This window comes from Pongo abelii, chromosome 17, assembly GCF_028885655.2.
Source record: "Pongo abelii isolate AG06213 chromosome 17, NHGRI_mPonAbe1-v2.0_pri, whole genome shotgun sequence".
In the NCBI taxonomy this organism is placed as follows: Eukaryota; Metazoa; Chordata; class Mammalia; order Primates; family Hominidae; genus Pongo; species Pongo abelii.
Window position 1 is genome coordinate 84,075,058 of NC_072002.2, and position 25,425 is coordinate 84,100,482.

The window sequence follows — 25,425 nt, forward strand, 5'->3', positions numbered from 1 at the left end:
TCTACTTTCAGATACAGTCACATTGGGGTTTAATGCTTCAATATATGAATTTGGGTTGGAGGGAACACAATTCAGTTCCTAAAATATATCAATAGTAAATTATTCTTGAAGCATTCAATATATCAAAACATGACAAATGACAACAAAAATATAATGATTATGATAAAATGAATACAAACTTTTCTAGTGAATAAAACGTAATAAACTTAAATTACTAACATGTTAATCATTTCCTTCTGTGATAAAATACTCTCAAAATTATGGTTTTAAATGTATTATAACTATGTTCTCTGCTAAATCATTAGGCTGTTCATAAATACACATTCTTAATACAAAAACAGAAATTATACTGAGGAATCATTTTTAATTAATTTTACATTTTAAAAATAAATTTTACTTAAAGTATCACACTGTATTCAAACTCCAATGTCTTTAATAGTTGGACCAAAATATTTCGTTTTTATTTTTTGCTTTTATTTTAGGTTCAATGGGTACATGTGCAGGTTTCTTACATAGGTAAACTGCATGTCACAGGGGCATGGTGTACAGATTACTTCATCACCCAGATAATAAGCATAGCACCCAATAGGTATTTTTTCTTATCCTCTCCCTCCTCCCACCCTCTACCCTCAAGTAGGTCCCAGTGTCTGTTGTTCTCCTCTTTGTGTCCATGTGCTCTTTTTGTTTAGCTCCCACTTATATGTGAGAATATGTGGTATTTGGTTTTCTGTTCCTGTGTTAGTTTGCTTAGAATAATGACCTCTAGCACAATCTATGTTGCTGCAAAGAACATAAACTCATTCTTTTTTATAGCTGCATAGTGTCCCATGGTGTATGTGTACCACATTTTCTTTAGTCTACTGTTGATGGCATATAAGTTGATTGTCTTTGCTATTTTGAATAGTGCTGCAATGAACATATGCATGCTTATGTCTTTGTGGTAGAATGATTGATACTCCTTTAAGTATATACCCAACAATGGGATTGCTGGGTCAAATGGTAATTCTGTTTTAAATATTTGGAGGAATCACCACACTGCTTTCGCAGAATGGCTGAACTAATTTACACTCCCACCCAAAATGCATAAGCATTCCCTATTCTCTGCAACCTCGCCAGCATCTATTATTTTTTGACTCGTAAATAATAGCCATTCTGACTGGTATAAGATGGTATCTCATTGTGGTTTTTATTTGCATTTCTGTAATAATTAGGCTGAGCATTTTATAATATGCTTATTGGATGCATTAATGTCCTCTTTTGAGAACTGTCTGTTCATGTCCTTGGCCCACTTTTTAATGGTGTTTGTTTTCCTTTTGTAAATTTTTTAAGGTCCTTATGCAGTCTGGATATTAGACCTTTGTCAGACGGATGGTTTGCAAAAACTTTCTCTCATTCTGTAGGTTGTCTGTTTACCCTTATGATATTTTATTTTGCTGTTCAGAAGGTCTTTACTTTAATTAGATCCCATTTGTCAATTTTTGCTTTTGGTACAATTGCTTTTGGCATCTTTGTCATGAAATATTTGTCAGGTCCTATGTACAGAATGGTGTTTCCTAGGTTATATTCCAGGGCTTTTATAGTTTTAGGTTTTACATTTAAGTCTTTATAATCCATCTTGAGTTGATTTTTGTATATAGTATAATAAAGGGGTCCAGTTTCAGTCTTCCACATATGGCTAGCCAGTTATCCCAGCACCATTTATTCAATAGGGAGTCCTTTTCCATTTGCTTGTTTTCGTCAGCTTTGTTGAAGATCAGATAGTTACATGCATGTGTCATTATTTCTGGGATCTCTATTCTGTTTCATTGGTCTATGTATCTATTTTTGTATCAGTACCATGCTGTTTTGGTTACTGTAGCCTTGTGGTATAGTTTGAAGTTGGACAATGTGATGCCTCCAGCTTTGTTATTTTTGCTTAGAATTGCCTTGGCTATTTGGGCTCCTTTGCAGAGACACAACAACGGCAAACAAAAGCTTCAGGCCAATATGCTCAATGAACATAGATGCAAAAAGTCCTCAACAAAATACTCACCAACTGAATCCACTATCACATCCAAAAGCTAATGCACCATGATCAAGTAGGCTTTATCCCTCAGATGGCAATCAATAAATGTAATTCATCACACAAAGACAGCTGAAGACAAAAACCACATGATTATCTCAATAGATGTGGAAAACACTTTCAATAAAATCGAATATCCCTTCATCTTAAAAACCCTCAATAAACTAGGCATTGAAGGACCACACTTCAAAATAATAAGACCCATCTAAGACAAACCCACAACCAACATTATACTGAATGGGCAAAAGCTGGAAGCATTCCCTGTGAAAACCAGTACAAGACAAAAATGCCTTGTCTCACCACTCCTATTCAACATAGTATGAGAAGTCGTGATTAGAGCTGTCAGGCAAGAGAGAAATAAAAGGCATCCAAACTGGAAGAGAGAATGTCAAACTATCCCTGTTTGCAGAGGACATGATTCTATATCTAAACAAACCTCATCGTCTGTTCCCAAAAGCTCCTTGATTGATAAACAACTTCAGCAAAGTTTCAGGGTACAAAATCAATGTACAAGAATCAGTAGCATTCTTAAACACCAACCTCTAAGCCTAGAGTCATTTAAGGAATGTAGTCCCATTCACAATAGCCCCCAAAAGAGTAGAATACCTGGGAATACAGCTAACCAGGGAGGTAAAATAACTCTACAATGAGAGTTACACTGCTCAAAGAAATCAGATATGACACAAACAAATGGAAAATAATTCCATGTTCATGGTTAGGAAGAATCAATATTGTATAAATGGCCATACTGCCCAAAGCAACTTACAGGTTAAATGCTATTCCTATCAAACTACTAAAATGTTTCTTATATATCTAATAATACCTGCAAGTTAACTTCCTAAATGTCATAGCCCACATTCATATTCAAATACTAAAATCTGAAATAAAAGAGCAGAAGTTAAAAATTTATGAATCAAAGAAAAAGGTAAAAAGAAACATTTCTAATTCATCTATTAATTATTTAGGAACTGTCCTAAGTACTGGCACTGTAATGCCAAATAAGTATGTGTGTTTTTTTTTTTTTTTCCAAGTATGTATACAGGTGAGAAGATGAAAATGTGAAATAAGTTGAGGGTCCAGAATAATATTAGTCAAACATCATTATTAGCCTATTACATTATTGTATTTTAAATCTTGAACCTATATAACAGAATGAAAATCTTTCTAAAAATAAATTTTTAATGAGGCATGAATGTTGAACATTCTGGTTTCTCCATAGAAAATGGAAACTAAGAAAAGTGAAATCAACAAATATATGTGAGTTTGATACAAGGGGAAACTTCTATGGTAAGAAAGTAAACTTGTGCCATCTGTATGAATTAGGAATTATAGATAGCAACGAAATGTGGGTATTACTGAAAAATGTCTAAACGTTTGAAATTCAGAAATAAGACTAAATATTATTTGGGAGTTCATTATGATATATATTAACAAAATGTTCATTCTGTAAGCATAAATACTTGATGAGAAGAGTTTACAGAATAGCATTTCTCCATCAGGATACTTAAAAAAAACTCACCTCCCCCACACCCCTTGGGAAGAGTAACAGCTTAAATCTATATAATTATTTCTAACATTTAAATTGATTTCACTTTAATAACCCTGGTATAGAGATCAATCAATTGGGATCTGGTTCATCTTTAGCGGTGGTTTGACTTTGTATAGAGAAGGATTGATATTTCTTGCAATTTTATTTTCTTTTTATTTATTTATTTTTTTAAACTCTTGGTTTATTCATTGAATTATATTTTTCATTGTAAATATTAGGTAAAAATGTAACATTAAAAAAATCTGAAATTACTGTATGTTACAATCATCAAAGGTTTTAAGATTTTCTTTCTTTTTTTTTTTAAATTATACTTTAAGTTCTGGGATACATGTGCAGAACGTGTAGGTTTGTTACATAGGTATACACGTGCCATGGTGGTTTGCTGCACCCATCAACCCGTCATCTACATTAGGTATTTCTCCTAATGGTATCCCTCCCGTAGTCCCCTACTCCCTGACAGGCCCTGCTGTGTGATGTTCTCCTCTCTCTGTCCATGTGTTCTCATTGTTCAACTCCAAATTATGAGTGAGAACATGCAGTATTTGGTTTTCTGTTCCTGTGTTAGTTTGCTGAGAATAATGGTTTCCAGTTTCATCCATGTCCCTGCAAAGGACATGAATTCATCCTGTTTTTTTTAACATGGAATTTAAATAAATACTGAAATTATTGGTTTATTCTCTAGTGCTAAGGATCAGCAATCTACTTCAAGGGAAAAGTAAGATTTTTGTCTGGAAGCTGAACATGTGTGGAAAATTCCCCAACATTGTAAAATATTCAATTGGAAGAATAAAGGTGCTAAAAATTACTGTGTGGAAGGGAGGAGAATAAAACCACACAGACCCACCCCATGGAAGCCCCAGTAAGGCCAAGAAGAAAACAACCTGGCCACTTAGCAAATAAAATACTTCTTAAAATATTTTAATGGTTAACCTAGAAAAACACAATTAATAGTACTCGAGTAAGATACTTTTTGTTGTGGATTTTTTTCCTAAAAAGAGCAGTTCAAAGCCAAGACCTCTCAGCTTATTCAGAGTATGTCAGGGTCCATTGCTTAAATTTGCATTGCATTTTTTTTTTTTTTTTTCTTGAGAGGGAGTCTCACTCTGTTGCCCAGGCTGGAGTGCAGTGGCTCAATCTTGGCTCACTGCAACCTCCACCTCCCTGGTTCAAGCAATTCTCCTGCCTCAGCCTCCTGAGTAGCTGGGATTACAGGTGCCTGCCACCATGCCCGGCTAATTTTTGTATTTTTAGTAGAGGCAAGGTTTCACTATGTTGGCTAGGCTGGTCTGGAACTCCTCACTCAAGTGATCCACCTGCCTTGGCCTCTGAAAGTGTTGGTATTACAGGCATGAGCCACCGCGCACGGCCTTAAATCTGCATTTCTAAAACCTTGATATTGTCTATGAGCCAAGAGTTGAAGGAGCAAATTACAGACAGATTCATTGTAATTCAACTCACAATGTTTGCATAATTTCAATTTGTTAGTATACAGGACAAAATAGCACTTCTATAAGATGAGATGCTCACGCGTATCACCCTTGTTGAAAACTTCTAAAACCTTCTGAATCTATCATTTCTGCTTCATTTTAGTCATCACCTTGGATTAAGTGTTGCTCTTTCTATTTTTGCCTTGTGGGATATTCTGCCTTTAAGATGACTTCCGCACTTTAGAAATTAAGTGCTCATTTTACTGCATTAACTTTCCTAGTCATGATAGAGCCTTCACTGTGTAGCCAAGAATCACTTATAATAGCAGTACCCATAATTACATTTCACATTAATTTTCATTGTCCTTCTAATAAAACAAGTTTAGGTTAGATAACGTATGCTAAATGCTTCATGTCCAGTACCACATAATGCAATCTATAAATGTTATCTTATTTCATCTTCATAACAAGACTATAAGTGCAACCATTTTAAAGATGGAGAGTATTAGACTCTGTGGATATAAAACTTGCTATAAGACACACATGGGAAAACTGTAATATGAACCCTAATTGATTTCAAAGCTTAAAGATATATTTCAAAATAAAATGGAGTTTATTTTAAAATACCTTATTTCAATCAAGGAAAAAAAGGCTAATTTTTTGAAAACCAAGGAATGTTTACCTAGGTGTTTCAGTAAAACAAATGTTCTGTTAATAAGACTATTTATTTTAGAGACAGGGTCTTGCTCTTCACTCAGGCTGGTGTACAGTGGTACAATCATAGCTCACCATAATCCTGCACTCCTGGGCCCAAGCCATCTTCCTGCCTCAGCTTACCAAGTAGCTGAGACTACAGGCATGTGCCACGATGCCTGGCTATTTTTATGTTTTCTTTGAGAAATGGGGTCCCACTACGTTGTCCAGGCAGGTCTTGAACTTCTGGCTTCAAGTAATCCTTCTGCCTCAGCCTCCCAAAGTGCTGAGATTATAGATGTGAACCTCTTTTCCTGGCCTAATAAGGCAATTTACTTACTATACACATACAACAAAACTTATAAAATACATTTTATTTTATTTTTTGGAAAAATAACTTTAAAATATTACTTTTAATGTCATAAGATATAAAATTCCTAAAACTAAATTTAATAAAATTAAATCTCCTAAGATGAAATTGCAAAGCTTCTAAGGAGAAAATTATAATATTTAGTTGAGAGACTTTAAGGATGACCTAAGTAAAATTTAAAATACACTGTGTTTTGGGAAAAAACATTAAATACTGAAATAATGTCAAATATACTTAAGTTATCCCATAGAGTTAATGAAACTCCAGGTTAAATACAAGTATAGTTCTTCATGAAATTTGCTATGCTGTTTTTGAAATTTATAGAGAATCAAGAATAATCAAAGTATTTCTGAGTAAAAAGAACTGGGAAAGGGAATCTTTTACTATTGTATGTAAAAATTTATAATGAAAGCTATAGTAATTCAGACCATGTGCAGGACCAAATAAATTATCCAAGCAAGGGTCTGCTATCTGACTTTATAAAAGAAACTTTTTACATCATATATACAGAATTTTGACATATGACAGATTTGATATGTCAGATCAATTGATAAAAGTCTATTCAATATTTGCACTTATATACCTTTCAAAATGTGTTTGTATAGGAAAAAAATAAAATTGGATTTCTACCTCATGTCATGTGTAAAATTAACTCCTGCTTGATCAAGAACATAAATGACAAGTGTAAAACATGAAAAAAAATAGTGAAAATACAGAATAACATTTTTCTATAGTTGAAGTACAAGTCCCAACTGTAAGAAAAAATATTGATATAGTTCATAATTTAATAAAAATAACTATGATTAAACCAATGACCTCTTAAATGAAAAAAAAGTGATAAACCTGCCAAAAATACTTGGGACTCTTATGACCAACAAAGGAATAGTATTAACATTATAACATGAATATATACAGAAAAAAAGAAACGGAAAAATGCCAAAATAGAGTAACAAGCAAAAGGCCTGAATAAACACACATGAGAAAAATGTTAATCTAATAAAAATATAAAGAGACATTATACATAATTATTGATCAGGGATTGAAAAAAGTTTTCAAAAGTCACATCAAGAGTTAATGAAAATGTGATTTAACTGGATCCCTTCTAATTATTGAGTTAAATTAGTGAACAATTTTGGGAGACATTTTGGTATTACCTTGTGAAATTTAGTATTATAACAAGTATAATCTGGTGATTCTACTCCTAGGCATGTCTCAAGAGAAAATTTGTCACAGATGAATCACATCTATATCTGTCTATCATCTGTTATCACTATGTATGTGTGTGTGTATGTGTGCGTGTGTATCAACAATAGGGATATAATCTGAAAAGATCATCATTAGGCAATTTTATCTTTGTGTGAAGGTCATAGATATAGATGGTACAGCCTACTCCATTATACAGCTCCATTATAATCTTATGGCACCACTGCCTTATATGCATCCATTATTAACCAGAAAGTCATTATGTGGTGCATTACTATATATCTATCCAGCTGGCCCTCCATATCCATGGATTCCACATTATTGGAATCAACCACTAATCAAAAATATTTTTAAAAAATGCATCTGTACTGAACATGTACAGATTTTTGTCATTATTCCCTAAACAATACAATATAACAACTTGTCATATACCATTTATATATATGATATACTGTATTAAGTATTATAAGTAATCTAGAGATAATTTAAAATATAGAGGAGGATATGCATAGATTATTGGCAAATACTATCACATTTTATATTAGTGACTTGAGCATATGGGGATTTTGAAATCTGCAGAAGGTCTTGGAACCATTCTCCTGTGGATACCAAGGGACCCAGTATATATGAATGTTCAGAGCATCACAAGGCTGGAGACAATATAAATACTCACAGAAAGGAGGGTAGGTGTATATGTCATGGCATATTAATGCAGTGCTATAATACAGAGAGGACAAAGAGACCACAGATGAAACATTACTATAGATGAGTCTTAGCTGTTGGATTTAAAAAGCAAGAATATTACATATAGCATGAAATACCTTTTTTAATTAAAACAATTAAAATGATACATTTTCAATAATATATATATAAATATTTCACATATATATATACTTAGCATATGTATATGTGAATATGTATACACACATATGTATTTTGTTCAAAACCATGGAAATGAAAAACACAAGTTATAGTTCAGTGACTTATAGCTAGGGGAGGCAAGAGTGGAAATGGGGGAAGAGTGGCTACATAGAAAGGATTTTGTCAAATATTTCAGAGATCATTTTGAGGCTTATTACTGAATATGTACATTAACTCTATTAAAATAAATGAATATTTTCATTTATTTATGCACATATACAAAAGAAACTCACACATACACTACTGGTAAGTTACTGTCATACAAAAATATACCTTGTTTTTAAAGGGTTATTTTATTTCAACTACTTTTTTTTTTCTCATTAAGGGCTTTTCTTATTAAGATGGAGATAGAAAACTGTGTCTTATATAGAATGGATCCTCATGTTTTTTAATTTAAATTTTATTTTTAAATTGACAAGTAAAATTTGTACATATTTATGGTATACAACATGATGTTTTGCTAAATGTGTACATTATAGAATAGCTAATCAAGCTACTTAATATATGTACTATTTCAAATACTTATAGTTTTGTGGTGAGAATACTTACAATCTATTCTGTTAGCAATTTCTAAGAATATGATAAGATGTTATTTACTATAGCCACCATGATATACTATAGAACACTTGAGCCTAACTAAAGCATTTTCTACTTCGCTTTCAGCTGGATGATTCCGTGAGTCAGATCCATAAGCTCCAGAGGTCTCTGGATGAAGAGAAAGAAAGAAATGAAAACTTAGAGACTGAACTCAGGCACTTGCAAAACTGGTAATTTTTTCAAAAAATATGCTGAATTAAAGATTAGGGCCTTAAAGACATTTCCATATCCTTTTCTTAAATATCAGTAAAATTGTTTTTATGAACTAGAAATATTAATGAAAAAAACTTAGACAATACACAAATTAATGGGCTTCTTCACTTCTTCTAATTTTTGCCTAACAAATATTGCATATTCTCAGAAAGACAATTTAAATGTCATTTAAAAACAACTTTAATTCTAAGATGTGTAAATATTTTGAAAGTCAAAAAGAGCTTTCAGAATACTTTTTACATAAAATCTGAAAGAGTTATAATATTGGCAAGAAAAAGTAAGTTGAAAACCATATAAGTTGCTGGGTCATTAACAAGAAAACCATTGACTTGAAGTAAAAGTACTGGTTTGTTTAAGTAATTGGTAAACTTTTATGTACGTGTTTTTTGTCTATGTGGTGGGGATGGCAGATTGTATTAACAAAAATGAATCATTCTAGAGGTGCAACAATACATTTCTTATATAATTTTATAAATCATTTCTAATTATTCGTATAAAACGGAAGTGAGCAGATGAATCAGAAAAAGTGTTTTGTATTTTAAAGTAACAGATAACCCATGATTGAATCTAAGACAGGCTGTAAGCATCGCTGAGAAACTAGAAGGACTTTTGACTTTTATCTGGATAGACATTTCTACAGTAAAATCATGGAAAGGCATCAGCATTGCAAAGTAGTATCTAGGTAGAAATCAGGCCAAAATTAAGCTGTGGTTTCCCTTTGAGTAGTGGGAATAGAGAAAATTAGGAAATTGTGGTTATGTGAATATTTCTTTAAAACTTTTATGTACATTATAGTTTATTGCTTCATATTTAAGTTTAGTTTTTAAGGTAAAATGTTATTTTGAACAAAAAGACACTTAGAATTTTCCATACCTATTTTCAACTGAAGGCAACTTGTAAGATTTAACTCAGTCAATAACATACTGGTTTTACTTATCTCCCCCTCCATTGATTAGTCAAAAAAAAAATGAAATCTTACTAATTCATTACTGAATAAAGACCACTTTTGTCAGAGTCTCTCATTGTAAAAGGCGTTGTCATTCACTGAGTCTTTGCTTTTTCCCTGTTTCTCTTCCAAACATGGGCGATTGTATGACTAACAGGAACTCAGCACTGGGGGGCAAAGAGGCCCGACCTTCAGGTGCACACTGGTGAGTGTTTGCTAGGCTGTGTAGTAATGAAGTCCATTTTGTCTCTGGGTACTCTTGCTCGGTTCTGATGCTTAAATGTGAACTTCCTTCTCTTTGCTTAACACTCCTCCTGTTGAACTGGATCCGTCTCAGTGCTTTCTGGTGTGACCTCCTCTATCCCATCATATCCCCTATCAACCAACTGACTGAGCAATTCACCCAGATGGAGCCTTCAGGATGGGCCACAGGTCAAGGTCTCATCTCAGTCACAATCCCATGTGAGAACCAAATACAGTTTGGAGAAGCTAAATATTAGGGTTCCCCTTGCCTGACCATGTTTCTCTGCTTTTCTGTGGCTGTGCCCCAAGTGGGTGTGGGGCAACTGTTAAGGCGTCTTCCTCTCAAGATCCTAAATGCAAGTGGAAAACAAATCTCCCTGCCACCATCCCTCAACATTAGACTTCTATAGTTTCTTGTACACAACACAATCTCTAGATAAAAACACGTAAAGGGGAAAATGGGGCTCTTTTCTAAAGGTTTGCTTATCTGACAATCTCAGAACCCAAGAGGAATGGGTTTTTATACTTTCACATTATATCATGTTCTCTTTTCTATTCTAGGGTTCCACTATTGTGATAGAACAATGAGGCAGCTCCTCAGTGATCTCAGTACAGACTTATATTGATGACTACCCCTTCCAGGGCTGCTATGAACAAAGCATTGTCTAGATGTATTAGGCATATTAACTTGTTTAATCTTCATAACACATATATAATGGAGATTATTATTATCCTCATAAACCAGATGAGGAAGTTGAGATGTGATAGATTAAGTGGACAGGATTATGAAAGAACATACTGGAAGAAGACTAATCTTGATTCAAGGTTGAAGTTGCATAGTAAACATTTGGTTTGTACAGATAATGGCTTAAGAAAGATATTTGCTTCAATGATTTTCTTTCAAAATATTGGGAACTAAATATTGTTTCAGGTATATCTTGGTGTGCAACAGTCAATGCCAAAACTTAATGAAATCAACAATGATTTTCTATAATTCAAGATTCTGTGAGTTGGCTGTGGTCAAAATGGTGGTTCTTTTGCTGTATGTGATATTGGCTGGAGTCACTCTAGGTTGCATTTTATGCTACTTAAATGGCTGCTGGTTCCCAGGAGGGTAGAAGTGAATTTGAGCTTTACCCTGTAGGTTTCTGCTTGTCTCCTACTCATCCTTTTTGCAGAATAAATGACCCTTTTGCCTTCTGAGTCACTCTCTTCCCAGACATCCTGCCTACCATGGTGTGCTGGGGAAATAGAGGCCTGTTAATTTAGATAGATAGATGATAGATAGATAGATAGATAGATAGATAGATAGATAGATAGATAGATGATTGACTGATAGATAGGCAGGCAGACAGACAGGCAGATAGATAGATAGATAGATAGATAGATAGATAGATGGATAGATAGATAGATAGGATAGAGATTGATATATGTATTAGATAAATAGAGATAGAGACAGACAGACGATCAATAGAGTTTTTTTAGAAAACACATAAGTTTACCACCTTACGCTTTCTAAGTGTACAGCTCAGTAGTGTTAAGTATAGTCAGTGTTATGCTACCATTACCCAGAAATGTTTCATCTCATAAAGCTGAAAATTCTATGCCCATTAAACAACTTCCCATTTTTCCTCTTCTCAGCCCCTTTCTAGGAATATGTCTCCTTTAGATACCTCATATAAATGGAATCATATAGTATTTTATTATTGTTACTGGCTTATTTCACCTGGCATAATGTCCTCAAGGTTTATTCATGTTGCATGTGTCAGAATTTCCTTTATTTGTCCAGCCTCCAGTAATAATTTCTCTGTGACTTTTACAGCGTTCATGAATCCCCTCACTGCCTTTTCGGTGTCCACTTGTCCATGGTTTGTAAACCAGTACTACATATTTTATGTTTTTGTTATGGCAGCATTGCATTTCTGTACCAATTTCTATTTCAGATATCTACTGCTACAAAACAAATTACCCTGAAACTTAGTAGCTTAAAACATGTTTGTATTGCTTACCATTGTTCTGTTGGTTTTCTGGGTTTAGCTAGGTAGTGCTTCCACTCAACCCATGGGGTGAGTCTTGCAGCTGCATTTTACTAGGAGATCTCCTGGGTCCTGGATGTCCAAGATGACTTCAGTCTCTTATCTGATACCTCATCTGGGGTGAGGAATACAGCTGCTGGCTGGGCCTCTCCCTTGTCCCAAGTAACCTCTCAATACTCAGGAGTCAGCCTTGAGCATTTTCATGGGGATATTGGCTTTCAGGAGGATTGCTGGGGAGTCAGACAGCTACTTCCCTCAGATTCGATTGGTTAGACCAGGTTATAGGGATGTTCCAGATTCAAGACAAGGGGACATTAATGCTGTGGCTTTATGGAAGTAGCCACATGCATGTATACGGACAGCTAGGAGTTGTTGGCATCCATTATTGCAGACCAGTTATCACAAATGGCACAATGCAGCAAGTCCTGGTTCAAAGAAGACCTCAGTCCTCATACCCATTGCCACCCATACCCATCTTGCAAATAAACAATTCAAATTTAATGGAAAGTTATTTTTTCCCCAGCTTTTCTTTTAGGTTCAGGGGGGACATATACACGTTTATTACATGGGTAAGGTGTGTATTGCTGAAGTTTGCTGTATGAATGATCTCATCACCCAATTCATGAGCATAGCAGCTAAAGGTTGTTTTCCAACCCTCACCTAACTCCCGCCCTCCCTGCTCTAATAGTCCCCAGTGGCTATTATTTTCATCTTTGTATTCACATGTACTCAGTATTTAGTCCCCACTCATAAGTGAGAACAGGTGGTATTTGGTTTTCTGTTCCTGCATTAACTTGCTTAGGATAGTGGCCTCCAGCTGCATCCATATTGCTGCAAAGGACATGCTTTTGTTCTGTTTTTATGGCTGTGTAGTATTCCATGGTGTGTGTGTACCACATTTTCTTTATCCAATTTACCATTGATGGGCACCTGAGTTGATTCCATACTTTTGCTGTTGCAAATAGTACTTCAATTAACATATGGGTACATGTGTCTTTTTTGGTGTGATGATGTATTTTCCTTTGGGTATATAACCCAAAAATGAGATTGCTGGATTGAATAGCAGCTCTGTTATAAGTTTTTTGAGAAGAATCCAAACTGCTTTCTCCAGCAGCTGAACTAATTTACATTCCCACCAGCCATGTATAAGTGTTCCCTCTGCTCTACAGCCTTGCCATCAACACCTGGTTTTCTTTTCTTTGCTTTTTCTAGTCTTTTTAATAATAGCCATTCTAACTTGTGTGAGATAGTATCTCATTGAGGTTGTGATTTCCATTTATCTAATGATTACTGATGTTGATCATTTTTTATACATATTTGTTGGCTATGTGTATATCTTCTTTTGAGAAAAGTCTACTCAGATAATTTGTTCATTTAATTGGGCAAATTTTAACTTGTTCAATTTTAATGTTATTTGGTTTTTGCTGCTTTTATATAATTATGTTTCTTATAGAGTCTGGATATAAGACCTTTGTTGGATGCATAGATTGTGAATATTTTCTCCCATTTTGTAGATTGTCTGTTTACCCTCTTGATTGTTTCTTTTATTTACAGAATTTTCTTAGTTTAATTAGGTCCCCATTGTCAGTTTCAGTTTTGTTGCACTTGCTTTTGAGGACTTAGTAATACTTTTTTTTTTTTTTTTTTTTTTTTTAACAAGCTCAGTGTCCAGAATGGCATTTCTTTCTTACGTTTGAGGTCTTACGTTTAAGTCCATAATTCAGCTTGGGTTAATTTTTTTATATGGTAAAATGTAGGGATCCAGGTTTATTCTTTTGCATATGGCTAGCCAGTTATCCCAGCATCATTTGTTGAATGGGGATTACTTCCTCCATTGCTTGTTATTGTTGACTTTGTCAAAGATGAGATGATTGTATATTTGTGGCTTTATTTTTGGGTTCTCTAATCTATTGAATTGACCCATGAGTCTGTTTTTGTATTAGTACCATACTGTTTTGGTTACTCCAGCCTTATAGTATAGTTTGAAGTCCAGTAATGTGATGCCTCCAGCTTTGTTCTTTTTGCTTACGATTGCTTTGGGTATTTGGGCTCTTTTTTGTTTCCATATGAATTTTAGAAGTGTTTTCTTCTATTTATGTGAATAATGATATTGGTACTTTGACAGGCATAGTTTTGAATCCATAAATCGCACTGGGCAATATGGACATTTTAACAATATTGATATGCCAATCCACGAGCATGGAAAGTTTTTTGATTTGTGTAATCTGTGATTTCTTTCTTTGGTGTTTTGTAGTCCTCCTTGTAGAGATCTTTTACCAATTGTTTAGATGGATTCTTAACTATTTCCTTTTTTTGTTCCTATTTTAAATGGATTGGGTTCTTGATTTGGCTCTCAGGTGGAATATTATTGGTATATAGAAATGTTACTGATTTTTGTACGTTGATTTTGTATCTTGAAATTTTACTGAAGTTATTTATCAGCTCTAGGAACCTTTGGCAGTCTTTAGGACTTTCCAGGTGTACTGTCATATCACCAGCAAAGAGAGAGAATTCGACTTCTTTTCCTATTTGGATGCTTTTTATTTCTTTCTCTTTTTTGATGACTCTGGCTAGAACTTGCAGTGCTACATTGCGAAATCTCACTATGATGAGAGTGGCCATCTTTGTCTCATTTCAGTTTTTAAGTGGAATGCTTCCAGATCTTGCTTGTTCCCTATGATGTTAGCTGTGGGTTTTTCATAGTCTTAGTATTTTGAGGTATGTTCCTTTAATGCTGAGTGTGTTGCAGGTTTTTATCATAAAGCAATGTTGGATTTTATCAAAAGCTTTTTCTGCATCTATTGAGAAGCTCATATGATTTTTTATTTTGATTCTATTTACATGGTAAATTACATTTATTGATTTAAGTATGTTGAACCAGCCCTGCAACCAAGAATTAAAGCCTACTTTATGTGGCTAATTAATTTTTTGATGTGCTGCTGGATTTGTTTTGCGAGTATTTTGTTGAGGATTTTGTGCCTATGTTCATCAGGGATATTGCCCTGTAGTTTTCTTTCTTTACTGTCTCTTTGTCAGATTTTGGTATCAGAGTATTGCGGCTTTGTAGAATGAGTTAGGGAAAAGTCCTTCCTCCTCAGTGTTTTGGAATCATTTATGTAGGATTGGTAACAGCACTTCTTTATATGTCTGGAAGATTTTGGCTGTGAATCCATCTGGTCCAGGGCTCTTTTTTGTTGATAAGTTTTTAAATACTGATTCCATTTTGGAGCTCAATATTGGCCTGTTCAGGGGTTCGATTTATGGCCACAGCACCCTGAACATGCCTGATCTCCTTTGGAAAGCTATTCTTAATATAAAATAGGGGCCATGAGATTTATGTTTGTGTGTTGTTTCTTTTTCATTTTTTAGCAACTTACATTGATTTTTAATGTAATGAGATCATGTGAATTGTTTAGTAAGGTTTTTGATATTCTTTTGCTTCTGCACACATTCTTCCAGCTAAATCAGAAGATAGGTTTTGCTATTTATCATCTCTGTGACCTTGAGTGTGTCATTTGTAATGAAACTATGTAAAACTGCCTCAAAGATTGAATGAAATAATTGATGTGAAACCCTTGATAATAGCATCTGGTATTAATAAACATTCAACAAATATCGGTTTATTTGTATTCTAATTTTCAAGAGATTATTTCCTTCGAAACAACCAAATTTAGAAAGTAAAATTTATGTGCAAAAGGAAAATATACTTTTAAATAAATCTTGGAAATACTTTACAAAAATTGTAAAATTGTAGTGATGCTTGACTTCAACTACTTTAACCTTTAAACATTGAGTATATTTTCTTTTGTTGAAATATCTTGAAAAATTATTTGCATTCTGTAAAGCATCATTTATAGTAACAATAACAATACTGACTTCACACACTTGACATTTATATATTAGACTTTGAAAGTGTCATCTATACAACATTGTTATATAAAACTATAGTCATTAACTGGTAATCTCAATAGTTAAATTTTTATCTTTAAATTTCTAATTTGTCATTTAAGGAAAATCATTAGAATTATATACATCAGAAAACTCCAGCATAAGAGGAAATCAGAATCTAAATATTATGTTTAACTTAGATTGAATATTCATAATCACATGAAAGAAGAAATCCTTAATATTCTTTTTAAAATAACACTTTGTGTAAAATATTTAATCGTTATACCAACAAACTCCCAAATATATACATTTCAAAATAGAACTACAGTAAATTAAGCATAGTTTGTATTGCTCAAAATAAAGAAAAACATATATTGCAACTGGAAACATTTAATTAATTTTTATTGCAGAGTACCATAGGTTACTGTAAAAAGTGAAGCAATATATATAGAAACTAGTTTGCCTTGTGTGTTCTCTTGTTTTCAGTAATGCCTATCTTATTACACAGCTCTTACAAAGGCTAATAAAATATGAATGAAAGGAGGTGTTAGTTTATTTTAAATCAAAATATTGAAAATACTATATTGTCTGCATACCCAAGAGAAACAGGTACACAGACTTCAAAGATTAGTGTTGAACTAATATATATATATACACAAAATAGTGCACATTTTCTTCCAAAATGCAAAGGCCTTCAGTGTCTTGGCCTGGCCTGGCCTGTGCCATATTCTTAGGGATAAAAAGATACCCTGTGATTGGTGTGAGAAATGAGATAATCTCCACAGAATTCTTGTCTTGGTAACTGTGCAAGTTTCCTTACTATGACTCAACTTTGGGTTCATCACACCAGTTGGAGTAGAGTGCATGGAAATCAATTATTTCTGATTTTAATACATGTTTATTTTGCTAACATGATTTGTTTCTAAAGAACATGTATGATTTTTCTTTTACTTTGGATTCAGGGGTCCATGTGCAGTTTGTTATATGGGTATATTGTGTGATGCTGAAGTTCGGAGTATGGATAATCCCATTACCCAAGTAATAAGCATAGAACTCAATAAGTAGTCTTTCAGCACACCCGCCTTGACTAGTACACAGTGTCTATTGCTTCCATCTTTGTGTCCATGCATACTCAATGTTTAGCTATCACCTATAAGTGATAGCATCAAGTATTTGGTTTTCTGTTCCTGCATTAATTCACTTAGGATAATGGCCTCCAGCTCCATCCATGTTGCTGCAAGGAACATGGATATATAGTTCCTTGATTTTGTTCTTTTTATGGCTGTGTAGTATTCCATGGTATATATGTGCCACATTTTCTTTATCCAACCCACTGCTGATGGGCACCTAGGTTTATTACATGTCTTTGTTATTTGAAATGGTGCTTTGATGAACATACGGATGCACATGTCTTTTTGGTAGAATTAATTCTTAACAGAGTACTAGCAAACCGAATCCAGCAGTACATTAAAAGTTAACTTACCACAATAAAGTAGGCTTTATTCCTGGGATACAGGGTTGGTTCAATGTATGAAAATCAATAAATGTGATTCAACACATAAAGAGAATCAAAAACAAAACTCATATACGATCACCTCAACAGAGGCAGAAAAACAGGCATCAAAGGAATATACTTCAAAATACTAAGAGCCACCTGTGACAAACCCACAGCCAACATCATACTGAATTGGCCAAAGCTGGAGCCATCCTCCTTGAGAACCAGAATAAAACAGGGATGCCTACTCTCATCACTCCTATTCAGCATCGTACTGGAAGTCCTACCCAGAGGAATCAGGCAAGACACAGAAATAAAATACATCCATATAGGGAAAGATGCAGTCAAGTTATCTGTCTTTGCTGATTATATAATTCTATACCTAGAAAACCCTAAAGACCTCAACGAAAGAATTCTAGAACTGATAAATGACTTAGGTAAAGTTTTAGGATACAAAATCAATGTACAAATTCAGAAGCGTTTCTATACACCAATAGGTTCTAGCCAAGAATGAGTTCAAGAACAGAATCCCATTTAAAAGCCACACAGAAAAAAAGGAACTACCTAGGAATCCATGAAACTAAAGGAGTTAAAAGACCTCTATGAGGAGAACTACAAAACACTGCTGAAAAAAAATCAGAAATGACAGAAATAAATGCAAAAATATTCCATTTTTCTCTCCATTATATATTGTTGCAAAGTTAGTACTATTTTCTGAAATCACATCTAAATATATGGTTTCTATATATTTAAATGAAGGCAAATTTTTATGTTTATTTATGGACATAACTAATGAAGAAACATTTGAAAATTTCTAATTTCCATGAATACAGTTCTGTTGGTTATAAAAGAGTAATTTTCTGTGATGTACTTAATACTTTTATGTATGATATTTATCAAAGAAACTAATAAACAATAAAGAGACTTTTTTCAAAAGCAAACTCTACCAGACCCATATAATTATTTTTGACAATCATGGCTTGGAAAGTTTAAATAGGAAAACAATTTCTATATTGAATATAATAATGTTCTTATTTGGACCTATAAAAATCTATTTAAGAGAGGAACATAGCTCATAGTTGAATGTACTCTATTAGGAAAAAATAATGCTAAGTCCAACTTGAACCATAATTATCAGAGTGAGGCACCAATCCATGGAAACAAGTAATGCTGGAAAGAGATTTTCCTAAATAAGCTATTCAGTAGCCACACTGATGACCCAGAGAAAGAAACAGAGACATAGAAAATCTATAATTCTAAGTTATTTTGTGTCAGAAGACAAGGAGAAATTAAAAATGGTCCTAAAGGAAGAGAATATAATGTATTAGAAACAATTTGAAGAATAACCATATAATAAAAGCTAATGGTATAAGGAAAGACTGCTGAAGCACAAGTATAATATTAACAGTGACTCTCATTTTCTTCCCTGTATGACCCACACCGTCCTACCTGCTTTACGAGGTAGAAAATGGTATCTCCATTTTACAAGTGAGAAACAGTGGCTTCAGTGAATACATTATTTTCTTAAGTATCACATGCTTATCTAGGGATTAGAAAAGACCTTCTACTTGATTAACCTGACAGAATTATAGATGAGACTGGTTGGAAACCATCAGATATATATAAGATATTTAAGCAAACCATTTAATCTTTTGAAGTCTCTATCTTCTCAACTGTAAAATGGAGATAGCAATACCTGTTATAAGCTTGCAGCCATAATTTAGCGTATGCTAATTGTACCATTTTGAAGAAGACCAGCATGTTTCATGATTATGTCATGAGGTTTAAATTAAGAATCAATTAAAGATAAAAAATACACAAATATAAAATTTTCCAATGGCTATTGATATATTAATATTTTAAAAATTTATTCACTAAATTTGATATGTAATTCTCTAATAAAATTTGGCCATACTTTCTGGATCTGCTCACCACAAACAAAAATAAGATCTCAAGAAGAATGACATGACTCATAGGTTTGAAAATACTTCCCAAAAAGAGATGTTAGAAGGAATTAAGGTTCTTTTGCATTTAACATCTCTGCAATTTGACTGTTAAAATAAAATTTGATTTTATTTAGAGAAAGATGTTGGGCTGGGCTGTCCTCTTTGGAAGAAATGACTAAGTGGAAGCATATAACTTAAAGCATAGAAGTAAAAATTATTTTGACCTTAAGCTGTAACTTGGGGTAAATAGTGAGATAATAGTATTCAGCTCTATAAATAATAATTTTGTGAATGAACACAATACTATTCCCTTAGGCATATTATTCAGTTGCACAATAGCAGATTTCATCACTTCCCCTTCGCTTGCTTATTTAATCTGTGAATGATTGGATACAAGCTCAGAGAATACTACACTTGAATGAGAATATAATTTTTTTATATAAGTCTTTAACTTAATTCCCCTGTATATAAAATATATTTTGGAGGATATTCTCTCATCTTAAATGTGGTATTTAAGATGTAGCTGCTTTAGTTATACTGTTGAGTGAAACTTAGTACTCTGATACTTTATTTTAATGGTGAGTCCTGTGATCAGGTGATTATTATTTGACTTATTATTTGGAAAATGAATTTTTAATACATTTATTTGGATGCTGCAATCTACACACACACACACACACACACACACACACCATCATCCCCCCATGCTGAGCCTACATATCATACAGTTGTTAGTAACCAAACATGAGATAAATAAGAAAGTATAAAAATGACATTATTTATTTCACATAAAGAGTAGGAGTGAAAACAATTTCAGGGGCTCTAATAACTCAGGATTCATATTGTAAGTTGGTGCTTTATCTCAATAACAACCCCAAAAGTGGCAATAATTACTACAAATATTTAGAAACTAGAAGAGAGTTCAATAAATTTCTTGATTAATGCCAAGGTAACTTTGTGTTTCTTTTTTCAGCGATTTTTAAGGGCATTTTAAAGTGTAAATTAATATTTAAGAACAGGAATTTCAGAATCGAAGAGCACAAATGCGTTCATAATAGCAATGTACATTTCCTTCATTGAAGATATAATTGCTCTTGGTACACCTGTTTCCCTCAGATATCTATAACTGCGATTCCCATGGTTTGGCAATGTTGTCAAATGCCCCAATCTCAAATATGGGAAAAGGCCTGGAGAGGAAGTGTAAATAAGACCAATTTCTATTAAATTACATTATTCTACTGACACTTGGTTAATGCAAGACATTTGTATAGTATAGTAGTCTACTGAGAACTCTAAGCCTTTATTTTAGAAATAATTACTAATTCCTCTTCCATGGAATTCCCTTTATGTTTTTAAAATTCAAAGTTTATGAAAACGACAGAAAGTAGAAAAGACAGTGTAGAATATGTGCTGAATTTATCTAAATTTTATTCAGGTATGATGATGGCATTCATGATATTTAAGATACCAAAAATGGTGTTTAAGACATAATATATTAAGTATTTCATTTCCTCATTACAACATAATGGAATTTACTTAAAATTTTGAACAGAATACATGAGTCTATGAGTCCTCTACTCAAGTTTATTTAAATCGGTAACATTACAAATAACTACATCTGTGACATTAGATATAATCAAATAAAATTTTTTTAAAAGTCAGTACTAAACCATATAAAATTAAACCCCAAGTAGATTAAAAAGATAATTTTATAAACAAAAGTAAACTAGGAAAGTATTATAAGAAAATGAGATTATTTTTGTAATCATTTCAGAAAAGGCCTTTTTAAGCAAACACAAATCTCAGAAACTATAAACTATGAGGTATTTGACCTCATAGAATTTTATAATGTATTTCATTTTAATCAGAGTATCATTTCCCAAGGACACTACTCTTGTATACATTAAATCTTTCTCCTGCTGCTACTTATCCTCAAGTTCTATATAGGCTTTTCCTACTATCCTTGTTCTATTATCTCTTGAGAACTCATTACATCTGATGAACTCTTACACCAATACAACTTTCACCACTCTTCTATCTCATCATGCCAATATAGTTTATACTAAACTTTCAGTTAAATACATTTTCCTGAGAATGTTAAGATTGTTTATGGCAGAGCCTCATAGTGTACTATAATTAAATGTTCTGACAGTTACTTTTTAATTATTATTTTCTTTTTGAACTTAATCATTGCCTATATTTAGTTGCATAATTTTTTATGTATGTGTATCTTTTTCCTTCAAAATACTTTTATTACTGAATAAATTAATTCTAAATGAACAGTTTTTCCTAAAATCTATTATAATCAGGAGTAATTTCTGTTTGGACAGCTCTTTTATCTTGGGATCTCCACTTGCCGATATTTCTAAACTCCTTATATTTTGTGCTGAATGACCTCTTTGTTACAGTATATTATCAGCAATTTAAGAAAAATGATGTCATGCTAGATAAATCTTTTAGGTTTTGTTTTTATTTCAATTTGAGCCCTTTCTAGTTCTGTCTTTATAATAGCATATTCTTGTTTTATGACTCCAGTGTCCTTTATAACCTCTTCAAAGATAAGTAAATGTTACTTTTATGTTATTTTCTGTGTTTTCTATTTCCTCCCAATCATAATTTTCTTGCTTCTTGGTTTTAAACTTTATGATTCTTAAGCTTTTGATTTATCCTTGGATGAATCTCAGCTTTCTCTGTTGCTCTCATCTCTTGCTTGCTTTATTTCTAGGCCTTTTTTCCTTAAATACTCTGGGATTATTGGATACTTCTTTCTTTCTTTGCAGAAGTTTTTATCTTAACTCTTTATCCTCCGTAACAACCTCAGAATTCTGCAAGTAACTCATGAGGAAAGCTGGCCCTCAAGTCTCAGTTTATCATTCCAGCCCACCGTGGCCTCTTTTCTACAGATTATAAGTGGGTTTAGTGTAAAGTTAATCTAAGCATTTATCTTTTATAAAAAGTGTTTAGAATATTAACAATAGTGTCGTACATATAAAATAAATATATGCTTTATTTTATGGCTTTAAATTTCTTGATGTTTTCTTTGCATTCTGTGTGTTATATAGGGATTGTGTTATGCAGTACTGCTTTTATATATTACCCTCTACTCTTGGTTTGGGATTTATACATTTTGATGTATACATCTTGATTATTTCTAAGAGTCACTTAAGTTACTTTTAAAATCTTGAATCTCTTAATTAGAACTTTGTAATTAAGGTCAAGAATAAGATTACATTTTAAATATTCCCCTACATGAAGGTTTATCTTACTCTTTGCCTTTGTTGTTCTTGCCCTTCTAAATTTACATGGATTAAAATGTAGAACTGGAGATAAAAGCTCATAGTGTTATTAAATACATTTTATTCATTTACCCTGATTTTCAGTTTGTAACTATTATGCTTTATTTTTAAATTAATAAATATTTTTGACATTCATGAATAGTCAATCTATACCATGATTTCCATATTCTTAAGTCCTCAGATTATGTCATTTCTCAGGTTATTGAAGCCTATTTGTGTGTGTATGTGTTTAACCTTTTAGTAAAAATCATATTCCCAACTCATGTTTATCAACTTATTTAGTGACAATTAGGCCTAGATTAGCATCTTTCCTTTTTGACCATACATATAAGATGTGTTTGATAGTAACAATTTTTAAATGAAGGCATAAGTATTTTTATTTAGCTCTTAATATATTTTAAAAATTTATTGACATTTTAATCTAGCTCTTCCTATAAGTGACCTCTTAATTTTGGTCCTTTATCAGTAATCTGGTAAAATATATTAGTAATTTTCACCCAGAATGATAAGCAGTTACCATTCCTTTCACAAGTGAAGAACTGCTTGGATTGTATGGAATTCTAGGTTCACAAAATATTACCATCAATGAACATCATTCCACTATCTCAGTGTTACAGAAGTAATATCTGCCATCAGTTTTTCCCATTGCAAATATCCTCTTTTTTTCTGCCAAATTACTAAAAATTGTTTTATTCTTATGTTTGAATGTGAACAGAATATGTCTTAATATAAATATTGGCTAATAAATTTAATGTAATTGTGAAAAGCACATTCGATTTCTATGTTCAAATCTTTCCATTTTTCTGAGGAAGATTTTTAAATACAATGTAATGTCTTATGTATTTTTGTTTTTCTATGTTTTCCTTCTACCTTTTGATCATCAATTATTCCTTCAGAAGGGCTAAATACAGCTGCTGTCACTTTTTGTTTGGTGTATCAATTGTATTCTTCTTAAGCATTTTAAACTCAGATTGTTTTTTCCCTCTGAGTTTTGGGAAAACTTTTAAAGTTTGTTAAATCTTTATTGTTGCTAGTATTCTGCACTCAAGAAAAATTTAAAATATGTTTTATGGGTTTTGTTTTATCTTTTATCTAATATTAGACAGCTATTTTCTTCCATTTTCATCATTAACTAAACATACCCTCTCCCTACCACATCCCATGCCTCCCTTATAAATGTCATTTTACATTGCATCTTAGATGATGCCTAACAGAATTAAACACACATACACACACAAGATCCAAATTTAAATTTTCTCCAAATATTTACTTTATGCTGAACCCTAACAATATTGTATCCTTTCTGTTTCTAATATATCATTTCTCTTTGAGCAAATGTTCTTGCTTTCTTTAAAAAAAAAATTCTGTTAACTATTTGTCTTTTTCCCCCTCCTTGTACGAGGAGATATTTATTCAGGTCAAGTGGCCTACATTATTATGCATCAATTTAATTTTGTTTTACTAGTGATCATCTGTGATTCAAATGGAATACAGAAAATTTGATAAGCTTAAACTTATAGCAAAAATGAGAGTTTCCTTGACAATTTAGACAGTGAGTCACAGATATTGGGGATGAGAATAAAATTGTTCCAGCTGCTGGCATTAAAGTGTAGCGATTTGGTTGCACCATTTTAGCCATCTTTGAATGGTTTCTTACATTCTTCTTTTAAAATACCCTCTAAACTTTGCAAAAGCTGAAAGCACTTCAGCAGCACTGGAAACTATCAGGGTGCAATGTTTTGGGTGTGAATAGAGCGCAGGGTTGCTGTCAGAAAGTGGCAGAACCCACATGCCCAGCTCAGCACCATGAGGGTCTCTGGTTTTCTCTTCTCTCAGTCTTCCACAGATGTCCCTACTTTGTCTGCTTTCTGTCCTACTTTTAGTTTTTCTTTGCCCTTCAATTCAGAAGAGTGTACTTCATTTGGTTGACAGCTTTTATGTCGCCACATGAGTGGTTTCTATTTTCCACCTTTGCTCTCTATCCCTTTCTGCCAAAGCAATTCTCTCCTCCTGTTCTGACAGGAACTCTTGGCAAGGAAGAAAAAGAATATGAACTACTTCAGCATATACAGCATAAATAGTTGACTTCAGACCCAACGTGTTAAAGGTTTTCTACTTGGCTTTGATTGTGGTATGCTTTGTACCAAAATTTCTATATTACTTTTTAATCATCGAAGTTCAGTACTTTGAGTATTTTATGGCCATAAATGTATAAATATTATGCAAAGACAGTCAGCTGCTAACTGGCTTTTTTAACGGTGTATGGTCTAGAATTATGCTGTGGTTGTTATAGATCAATTAATTGTTACTTGGGACTTGATATTCTGCCTCTCCTGTACAGAATACTTGATAATAAAAGCATAGTACATTATTCTTAAAAAAATACAGAACAATTTTTCAATGTGCAGAATCTGTTCTTATTTTTAAGGCTTTCCCTGTGGCTTCAACAGTGGATTAGATCAGCAGATTTGCAGTAGTGAAGAATATTCAGAAATATCTGAGAAGGAGCTGACAAGAAAAATATTCATGATCTTTTCTAT

General features: G+C 33.0%; 1 protein-coding gene across 13 annotated transcripts in view; it reads left to right on the forward strand.

Annotated features, from left to right (window-relative positions):
- CCDC102B (coiled-coil domain containing 102B) overlaps window positions 1-25,425 on the forward strand; it is a 376,391-nt gene that overhangs the window by 332,372 nt on the left and 18,594 nt on the right. For 11 of the 13 annotated variants that reach the window (XM_063716943.1, XM_063716941.1, XM_054538070.2 and 8 more), the window contains 2 exons: window positions 8,889-8,992; window positions 10,139-10,186. In XM_063716943.1, coding sequence (XP_063573013.1) covers window positions 8,889-8,992; window positions 10,139-10,186 — 152 coding nt within the window. Of the gene's footprint in view, window positions 1-8,888; window positions 8,997-10,138; window positions 10,187-25,425 lie in introns of those variants that run through there. The other 2 variants (XM_063716949.1, XM_054538060.2) reach the window with 2 other exon arrangements.